General features: G+C 49.9%; 1 protein-coding gene across 3 annotated transcripts in view; it reads right to left on the reverse strand.

Annotated features, from left to right (window-relative positions):
- Positions 1-4729, reverse strand: part of LOC108282137 (leukocyte immunoglobulin-like receptor subfamily A member 4) — a 7734-nt gene extending 3005 nt beyond the window's left edge. The window contains exons 1-6 of one of the 3 annotated variants that reach the window (XM_037727645.1): positions 4547-4729; positions 4359-4394; positions 3493-3777; positions 3054-3353; positions 2520-2816; positions 1975-2274 (exon numbers count right to left, since the gene is read on the reverse strand). In XM_037727645.1, coding sequence (XP_037583573.1) covers positions 1975-2274; positions 2520-2816; positions 3054-3353; positions 3493-3777; positions 4359-4394; positions 4547-4652 — 1324 coding nt within the window. In that variant the 5' untranslated portion in view covers positions 4653-4729. Of the gene's footprint in view, positions 1-1974; positions 2275-2519; positions 2817-3053; positions 3354-3492; positions 3778-3965; positions 4002-4358; positions 4395-4546 lie in introns of all 3 variants that reach the window. The other 2 variants (XM_017497939.2, XM_037727646.1) reach the window with 2 other exon arrangements.
- Between the last annotated feature and the right edge of the window lie 5869 nt (positions 4730-10598).

Here is a 10598-nt window from a genome sequence, read left to right on the forward strand (position 1 = left end):
CTGAGGCAGGAGAATTGCCTGAACCCAGGAGGTGGAGGTTGCGGTGAGCCGAGATCGTGCCATTGCACTCCAGCCTGGGTAACAAGAGTGAAACTCCGACTCAAAAAAAAAAAAAAAAAAAACTCTACTCAAATATTGTTACCAATAAAGTATTGTATTATTGTTACCAATAAATATTGTAACCAATAAAGTGGTTGAGCAATTCTCAAATGTAATTATGAATGTACACAATTAGTCTAAATAAAACTTCAAAACATTTCCAAAATTCACCAATAACCTCAATTTAAAACATCTTAAAAAGCAATATAGAGAGACCTTGTCTCCAAAAATTTTTAAAAAATATATACATATATTTTAAAAGATGGGGTTTCACCATGTTGGTCAGGCTGGTCTTGAACTCCTGACCTCAGGTGATCCGCCTGCCTTGGCCTCCAAAGTGCTTGGATTACAGGTGTGAGCCACCACGCCCAGATCAAAAAAAATAATTTTTTTTAAATTGGCCAGACCTGGTGGTGCACACCTGCAATTCCAGCTACTAGGGAAACTGGGGCAGGAGGATTGCTTGAGCCCAGGAGTTTTAGGTTGCAGTGAGCTATGATCCTGCTACTGTGGTTCAGCCTGGGCAACAGAGTGAGACCCCCATCTCTAAAAATAAAATAAAAAAGTTAAATTATAAATAAAAATAAAAATAGAAGCGCTAAAAGATTTAATGTTAACAAGAAGTGACTTTCTATTTAAATGAATGTATACATTTAATGTATCTTTTTTTACTTAGTTTATTAAACTAACATTTAATGTATCTCAATAAAAATTAGAGAATTACTTATTTTAAAATCATATATCCATATATCTTAAATTAAATTGATACACGTAAGTATGGGTTTTTTAAAGTTTCATGAAAAGAATAGCAATAGACAAATGTGCACAGAAAACACAGAATAGAAATGAATGACACACAAGACCTGCTGTGAATAATTCCCTAACTTATCCAGGGAGCAGGTGCACAGCCCCTCCTTAGTCTCAGGGGTACCCTGAGTCTAGAGGCCATCAGGGGCCCAAGCAGTACCCAGAGCTGGGGTGCTTCTCTCTAAAGGAGCACATCTGGGGTGGACTCCACCCTCACCACAGTGAGATCTGACTGAGGCCTGAGCAGCCTCCCCTCCTGTCCTGAGAGGGCCTAGGAACCCCACAAGTGTGGGTGAGGGGCTCCATTCCCAGAGGCTCTTGGAAATGAAAATGAGAGCTTCCAAGGGAGCGTCCATCTGTCCTCTGTCCAACTTGCCCACCTCTCTTCTTTCTCCATCAGCCCCAGCATCTTCCCCTTGTCCAAGTCAGGCCTGGACCCCAAATCCTGCTCAGGTAGGGGAGGACCTAGCTTCTCCACCCATCATCAGTGCTCCCTCCTTCCTGCCTGGTCCCAGGAAACCTCCCTCCCCTCTGACCACCATGGAGGGAACACCTGCCCCATCCTTGGAGCCTCAGGGAGCCATGTGGACCACACCCTTACTGTCCACCCTCCCCTCTGCTCCTCTGGGGAACAGACCCCTTTCCCGAATATTGGAGATAAGATTGAGACAAGTGTAGAATATTACACTGGGTCAGAGTAACTGTGTTTTCATCTCCCATGGGGTCAGGACCTGGTGTGAGGGGCTGGGACACCCAGACATTAAATCTGAGGTGGAGACATCAGGAGGGGAGTGCGTGGGGCTTCCGTCCTACACCCTCAGTCTAATCTCATTTCCCCTGAGGTTCGCCCCATCTTCTCCCAGCCCTCCCTGCTCTTTACCCTACTGAGATTTCAGGGGTGGGAGCCAGGGGTGGAAGGTCCCCATCTATTTCCACTCTCATGGGCTGGACCCTCCCCTGCGGACCCTCCCCCTTTACTCCCCTCACTCCTCAGTGTCCTGAGCTCTCCTGGGGGCAGGGGCTGAGCTGAGCCTTTGAGCTCAGAGAGGACAGGGTCAGGGCCCTCACCTGAGACCACGAGCTCCACAGGGTCACTGGGGTGAGACAACAGGTAGGAGTTGGAGCTGTGTGAGCCATAGCACCTGTAGGTCCCTGTGTGGGCTGAGGTCACAGGAATGGGGAATTCAGCCAGGTACTGTTGAGCTCTGTAAGTGAATCTTAGACGCAGCAGGGGATAGGCTGTCCCCTCCTTGGTCAGAAGGAAACTGAACATTGGGCTCCGTGACTGACACAGCAGGGTCACATTCTCTCCTGAGGCCACCATGGGGTCCAGCTGCACTGAGAGGGAGGGTCTGTCAGGGATCTGTCCTGGAGAGAAGAGGAGGGGTGAGTGGCTGCCCCGCCTTGTTCTGAGCTGAGACCTCCCCAGGTCTCTCTCTGGAACCCTCAGTCTCTGTTTTCTCTGAGTCTCCCCCTCCCCACCCATCCCCTGTCTCTGTCTGTCTCTTCCTCCCTTGGGACCCCCACTCCTCATCCTGGCCATCACCACCTGGGTTCCCCAGCAGGGCCTGTATGGAGCCTGGGTCCCTGACGGAACCTGCTGGGCTCCTCACCTGTGATCAGGATGTCCAGGGGGTCACTGGGGGCTGACCACTCGGAGGAGACATTGTGTGCACCGTAGCATCTGTACTGGCCCCCGTGGGAGACCCTCACAGGGCTCAGGGTGAAGTTGGCCTGGGAGAGCCCAGCCTGGGACTGCTCTCCAGGGCGCTGGAGGAGGCCATCGCCCTCCGCCTTGTACAGAGCATATCTGACGTACCCAACATCAGAGCCACACTGGAGGGTCAGGTTCTCTCCAGGGGCCACGACAGGGCTCTGCAGGGTCAGGAGGGAGGGCTTCCTAGACACGCCTGGAGGGAAAGAGGAGCCAGGACTCAGAGGGCTGGTTCCTCCCACACCCCTTCCTTCTGTAGTCTTCCTCACTAGGGTTTCCAGTGTCCTCGTTTTTCCTCACTCTGTATCTGTGTCCCCAGGGGCCCGTCTTTCCCTTCTCTTTTCTTCTCGAGTGGGACTAGCCTGAGGGCAAGGCTGCCAACAGCTCCCCCGGTGCCCTGACGTTGTATAAGGAAAGGCCGTGGTGTGCTCACCTGACACCAGGAGCTGCAGGGGGTCACTGGGTTCCGACCACACGTAGGGGGTATTGTTTTGATAGCCGTAGCATCTGAATGTACCCCTGTGACTGAAGATCAGGGTGCCTATGGGGAACAGGGCCTGGAACTTTCCATGGTTGTGTAGGTGTGAGTCTAGGGTCCAGGAGAGCCTGTGGGCTCCTTCCTCAATCAGAGTGAACCTGTCCAGTCCCAGCCGAGAGGCACATCGGAGGGTCACGTTCACTCCTGAGGTCACCACGGGGCTCGGCAGGGCTGAAAGGGTGGGTCGGCTGTAGCCTTTAGGAGAAAAAAACAGGAGCCTTGTTAAATGGGGCTCACATCTCCCACCCTCTCCCTCAGGGCTGGGCTGTGAGAGGGAGATGACCCCTTTCCCGAGGGCAGAGCCTGAGGCTGGGACCCCCGAGTGTCCTCTCACCTGTCACCACCAGCTCCAGGGGGTCGCTGGGCTTTGACCAGCCTGCAGGGCTCTGATAGTAACAGTGGTATCGCCCTGCATGTTCCCACTGCATGGCTGGGATGGAGAATTTGACCTTGTTTTCAGAATCCAGTGTTTTTAATATTATCCTTGACATTGAACTTCCATCTTTATCCAGACGGTACTTCTGGGCCTCCTGGGTGCCCTGACACCAGAGGGTCACGGGCTTATTCCAGGTGCTCACAGGACCTGGCTCAGCCCACAAGATGGGTTGGAGTAGGTTCTCTGGGAGGAAATCACAGGTTAGGCCCCAAGATGTCCCCACCCCTCAGATCCCAGCTCTCAGCCCCAGGACCCTCCAGACATCCCCAGCAATCAGCCCTGAGCTGCTCTTCTCCATCCCCAGCTGCCTACAAGTGACCCCTTGTCCCCAGTGAGGAGGAGGGACCTGGGACAGCTGGGGACAGACTCACCTGCCTGCACCTGGGTCCTGGGGTCCAGACTCAGCCCTGGAAGAGAGTTCCCTGTGAGAGATTTGCCCCTGAAGCCTGAGCAGGTCTTCTTTCCTAGAGCCCCTGGGGTGTCCTAATTGACCAGGGTCTGGCTGTGGATTGGGGTCTCCCCTAGACTAGGGTCTAGGTGATCATGGGACCTGGCTGGGCCCACAAGATGGGTTGCAGTAGGTTCTCTGGGAGGAAATCACAGGTTAGGCCCCAAGATGTCCCCACCCCTCAGATCTTAGCTCTCAGCCCCAGACCCCTGCAGACATCCTCATCAGTCAACTCTACTCCATCCCCAGCTGCCCAGGGGTGGCCCCTTGTCCCCAGGTAGGAGGAGGGACCTGGGACAGCTGGCGACAGACTGACCTGCCTGCACCTGGGTCCTGGGGCCCAAACTCAGCCCTGGAAGAGAGTTCTCGGTGAGAGATTTGTCCCCAAGGCCGGAGCAAATCTTCTTTCCTTGAGCCCCTGGGGTATCCTAATTGACCAGGGTCTGGCTATGGATTGGGGTCTCTCCTAGACTAGGGTCTCTCCTCCCGCTCTTAAGATCTCACCAAAGCAGAGCAGGGTTGTGAGGATGGGAGTCATGGCATCTCCTCCTCCTGGCCCCGGCTGTGCAGGTGGATGTGACCGTGGTGCCCACAGGACAGACAGACACATGGTGTGGGGCACTCGGAGTCTGGGTCCTCCCCATCACGAGGTCGTCCCATCGGCAGCCCCACAGAAAGAGGAACTGCCCCTCCCCAGGAGCTTGGCTCTCATTTCTCAGGGCTTGTTCTGAGGGTGAGCACCAGGCTCTCTGCAGGTATTTCAGACAGAAATGGGGATTCACAAGGGGGTCATTAAGAAGGATGTTTTTGGCTAGGCACGGTGGCTCACACCTGTAATTCTACCACTTTGGGAGGCCAAGGCGGGCAGATCACAAGGTCAGGAATTCAAGATCAGCCTGACTAACATGATGAAACCCAGTCTCTACTAAAACTACAAAAATAGCTGGGCATAGTGGCAGGTACCTGTAATCCCAGCTACTTGGGAGGCTGAGGCAGGAGAATCGCTTGAAACTGGGAGGCGGCGGTTGCAGTGAACCAAGATCATCCCATTGTGCTCCAGCCTGAGCAACAAGAGCAAAATTCTATCTCAAAAAAAAAAAAAAAAGGACGTTTCCACCTCTGTGGGGGACAGAAAAGGAAGTCCAGGTTCCTGACAGATAGGGAGGAACCAGGGCTCCAGGTGAAGGTGGGAAGCTGTGCCCCCGCATCTTCCGTGTTTGTACATGGACACTGCCGTATCTCTGCTTGCTGGTGGGATCCCATGAGGGGCAGAAGGAGGAACTGTCCCTCCCCAGGAGCCTGGCTCTCATTTCCCCAGGGCTTGTTTTGGGAGTGAGCCCCAGGCTCTCTGGAGCTATTACAGACAGAAATGGGGTCTCCCCTCACCTTAGCTGCTGTCCAGTCTGTCCTCATCTCACCAAGGGCCAGGATGTGGCAGCAAATAGACCCACTGCCTTCCTGAGTCACCCCCTTCCAGGCGAGAGGGATTGACAGCTCCTCCTTCCCTCTCAGAGTCTCCCCATAGAGAAGGTTCCATCTCCCCTGTGTGTGTGTGCCTGTGAAAAACAGTCTGTGGTATTGTCACACCTGGACATCGTCCCACGTGTGACTGGGAGGTCACACTGGACTCTGCCTTGCCAGCTACAGCCTTGAGCAGATGCTAAGTTTGGAAGACTTGATTTCCGTAGACAGAAGCAGCTGCCACAATCCCCTCTGGACAGGCCTGATTTCTGAGTCACGTCTGGGAGAAATGTTCTTTGTAAGATCATGTGCATGGGGGAAGATGGGGACAGCATGCAGCATATCTGAGAAGAGATAGCCAACTAGAAATTATGTAGGCAGATGTTGTTGTGGTGAAAAGTAGTAGGTTTAATTAACGCACTTAAAAATCAATTCTATGGCCAGGCACGATGACTCATGCCTGTACTCTCATCAGCACTTTGGAAAGCCCAGGCCAGTAGATCACCTGAGGTTCAGAAGTTTGAGACCAGCCTGGCCAACAGGGTGAAACCCTGTCTCTACACTAAAAATGCAAAAATTAGCTTTATTTTTTTACTCCTTTAAACATTACCAAACATACCAATGTCTGCTCTTTGCATTATTCTTTAAGTATTAACATCTTTCCAGGTCCTACATTAAGTTAAATAAAAACTTGTGTACATTTTATTCTTGTAGAACAGTAATTTTTTTTTTACCTTTTCGGAAAAAAAAAAACAAACCAAACTTTACCAAAATATATTTAAGATGAAGAATGCTGGGCCAGGCGTGCTGGCTCATGCCTGTAATCCTAGCACTTTGGGAGGCCGAGGTGGGCGGATCACCTGAGCTCAGGAGTTTGAAACCAGCCTGATTAACATGGTGAAACCCCATCTCTACTAAAAATACAAAAAAATTAGCCGGGCATGGTCGTGGGTGCCTGTAATCAATCCCAGCTACTCGGGAGGCTGAAGCAGGAGAATCACTTGAGCCTGGGAGGCGGAAGTAGCAGTGAGCGGAGATCAGTCCACTGCACTCCAGCCTGGGCGACAGAGTGAGACTCCATCTCAAAAATAAAAATAAAAACAAATTAATAATAATAATACAAACTGCAGGCCTCTTGGATTCTAAAAATGGGAGTTGTGTATCTCTTTCTCTAAATTTAGCCTGGCCCTTCTTTCTTGAGTTGGCTGCAGCAGGTCCCATGAGTTCCCAGTGTGGTTGAAATCATAAATATTGTCTCTTTCATTTCCCTTTTTCACATCCCCAAACCCATGTGTTGGTTCAGCTGGGGAGCTCTATTTTCTTGGGGAGGAAAGTGAGATTTTGAGGAAAGTAGCACAGTGGGTGTCATATGCAGGGGAGAGTCACTTTCAAGTCCTGTGGTTGCAGGGTGACAGCCTGGTGCTCATAGAAATCTGCTCAGAAAATCTCTATCTTGTTTCTGTTCCTTCCTCAACGCAATGGCCGTGGTTACTGGTGGAGACAAAATATGTCCAGAGTGGACTGGAGTCCAAGAAAAGATGTATCTGGCATTGCCTTTCCTAGAAAGTCACTGGGACAGAAGTTCAAAATTAATGAGCTTTTGAAAACAAGAATGGGCCAGGCATGGTGGCTCATGCCTATAATCCCAGCACTTTGGGAGACCAAGGCGGGCAGATCACCTGAGGTCAGGAGTTGGGGACCAGGCTGGCCAACATGGTGAAACCCTGTCTCTACTAAAAATAAAAAAATTAGTTGGGCGTGGTGGTGGGTGCCTGTAATCCCGGCTACTCAGGAGGCTGAGGCAGGAGAATTGCTTGAACCCTGGAGGTGCAGGCTTCAGTGAGCCGAGATTGCACCACTGCATTCCAGCCTCGGCGACAGAGCAAGACTCTGTCTCAAAACACACACACATGCACACACACAAATGGCATTCTGCCTTTGATAAATGGGGGAATAACATCCCAGATTTATTTAGAGTTTAATAAAGGTATTCATCTTCAGAGCAGCTGAGCAAATTCAACCTTGAACTTCCACTCTCCACGAGTTCCCTGACCACCCTGTCCCTTAGAATAGAAGACTCCTTCTATTCTGGTCTTCAAATTGGACAAGAGCAAGGGATGCGGTCTGTTCTCTCTTCCCACTTCAGGTGGGCCTCTTAACCTAGTTTCCTTCCACAATGACCACCCAAGAGCTACAAACGACCCCAGCACTGCTGGAAAAATAAAGGCTTCTCTTTCCATCTCCCCTTCTTCCCTACCCCTTCTGGAAGCAACCTCTTCTGTAAAGATTTCATGTGCAGGATACACTGAGAAACTCAGCTCAGGACTTGGGGAGATTGTGACTCCTCTAGGACCCTCTTACTCAGCAGATGTGAAGTACATTCATGAGGGTGAAGGGCTGCGGAACCCACATGCTGCTTGGGCCATGATAAGAGGAACACGTAAGGCTCTGGTTCCCTTTGCTCTATCCCTTGCCTCCATCTCCTTTCCTAAAAGGTAAACCTCCAACATTGTTAATCCCTCACTCATCTTTGCCCCGCAAGTGAGGTAAGGCATGGGGTGAAAGTGAGAATAACCATCTTCTTTTATCCTTCTCTGGGCTGGGATTGCCCTGTGTCTAACCCTCTCTTCTACTCCTTCCTTCCCATTCCAGCCCAGGGCTCTCCTGGCATAGGGATGCATGCTGAGCGTCTAGAATTTCCATGCACATGGGTCATGGAGCTCCTATCCTGAGAACACAAACACTGGGGTCACGGGGGTGTGCAACCGGAGGAGGAGTGTATCGGTTTGTTTTCATGCTGCTAACAGACATACCTGAGGCTGGGTAATTGATAAAGGAAAGAGGTTTAATGGGCTGCCCATTCCATATGGCTGGAATCCATATGGAATTCCATATGGATATAAAACCATCAGAACTCCTGAGACTTATTCACTATCACAACAGCACAGTAAAAAACCTGATTTTCATCATAGACAGGCTTCAGGAGGGGGTGTCTGATTTACATAGGGCCCAAAGACTGGTTGGACCCAGGTGTGACATTTACATATCACATGAAGAAGCTGGCCACCCCACCCTAATGTATTATGCAAATGGGTTTTCTACTCAGCTGGTGCCATGCAGTGTGCTCCCTACTACACATATGGTTGGCAAGGAAAGGGAAGATAGAGCCACCTTGTTGGACGTGCCTAGCCCCAGGTAGCCTTTTCCTATTGGTGCAGCTGCTGGCATTCACCCGGGCAACCTTGTGGCTTGCTTATGTCTGCAGCTTGATTTTACAGGCTGCTCTTTTTAGGGAAAAAAAAAAAAACAAAAAAACAATCCAAAAAATGATTCCAGAGTTTGGGAAGCTGAGGCAGGTGGATCACTTGAGGTCAGGAGTTCCAGACCAGCCTGGCCAACATGGTGAAGCCCCATCTCCACTAAAAATAAAAAAAATTAGCTGGTATGGTGGCACATGCCATAATCCCATCTACTTGGGATGCTGAGGCAGGAGGATTGCTTGAACCTGAGAGGCAGAGGTTGCAGTGGGCAACAGAATGGGACCCTATCTCAAAAAAAAAAAAAAAAAAAAGAATTCTCAGTTTGTATAACCTTATGAGCCAATTCATTATAAAACTGTGTGTGCATTTGTGTGTGTGTATATATTCTATAAGCTCTCAAGTTCTCTTTTTCTGGAGGATCTAGAGGAATACAAGTGGAAAAGACATTTTCCCTGGACTTGTGGAGCTCAGACTAATAAAGACAAACATTGCAATTATTCAGGTAACAGATAATTTAGCTACGGTTTTGTTGAACCATAGAGAAGCAGAGAATCAGGAGAGGATGAGACTCAACAGCAGGTGAACATGAAACAGCCAGAATCATCACAGTAGGGTGACCTTCTGGAGAACGGGAGCCCAAGTCCTGAATATTTGGAGCCACTAGAGAGGCAAGGGTGGGAGCCCTCAACCAGGAAGAGTGTGAGTAGTTCTCAGAGCTGACAGTAATCCAGAGAATGCAGGGAGCTGGTCACTCGGGCTCTTGTGTAGCTTGCAAGTATACTTGGATTTCATCTTGAAGGCAGTGGGTAAATTTTAAGCAAATGAACACGTGAGCAGATTTCTGTTTTAAGAAAACCACTGACCGGGTATGGTGGCTCGTACCTGTAATCCCAGAAATTTGGGAGGCTGAGGCAGGCAGATCACCTGAGGTCAGGAGTTCAAGACCAGCGTGGCCAACATGCTGAAACCTCATCTTTACTAAAAATACAAAAATAAGCCGGATGTGGTCGTGGGTACCTGTAATCCCAGCTACTTGGGAAGCTGAGGTAGGAGAATTGCTTCAACCTGGGAGGTGGAGGTTGCAGTGAGCTGAGATTGCACCATTGCACTCCAGCCTGGGCAACAAGAGCAAAACTCCGTATCGAACAATTAAGACAAAAAAAAAAAAAAAAAAAGAAAGAAAACTACCACTATATAGGCATGGTAGAAGGGCTGTGTTGATAATCAGCAGTGATACAACTCCAGCATTCAGCTGACCTCTAGGTAATGTGCCAATCAGTACCCTAAGTGGTTAATGTGGTTTTCTCCGGGAATTCTTTCTTAAATCCTAAGTCATGAATGCAGTTGAATGGGATGAGACAGCAAGGCTTCCTTTTCTTTACCATAGTTAGGAGTTTGGAAAGGCATTTTCTAGGTTTAAATTCTCTCACAGAGCTGACTGTGAGAAGGCAGACATATGTTACTATCTCAAGTGTCTTTCTGAGGTATGGTGGGGAAAGGGGGAAGTGGTTTCCTGTAATGAATTTGCTCTGTAGGGAGAAGCCATGTTTTCTGGTGCTGGAGATGTTAGCTTTGTCCTGGTCATCAACATCATGAACATCAGGCAGATATACTTGTGTCTTATTGGGAGAAAGATTCAGACCTGGGGGAGGATTTTGACCAAGGAAGAGTCAGCCACAGATAAGGTCGGGGTCTGTGAGAATAAAAGATGTCAGCATGGGCCGGGCGCGGTGGCTCAAGCCTGTAATCCCAGCACTTTGGGAGGCCGAGGCGGGTGGATCACGAGGTCAAGAGATCGAGACCATCCTGGTCAACACGGTGAAACCCCGTCTCTA

This window comes from Cebus imitator, unplaced genomic scaffold (genome assembly GCF_001604975.1).
Source record: "Cebus imitator isolate Cc_AM_T3 unplaced genomic scaffold, Cebus_imitator-1.0 Scaffold235, whole genome shotgun sequence".
Lineage (NCBI taxonomy): Eukaryota > Metazoa > Chordata > Mammalia > Primates > Cebidae > Cebus > Cebus imitator.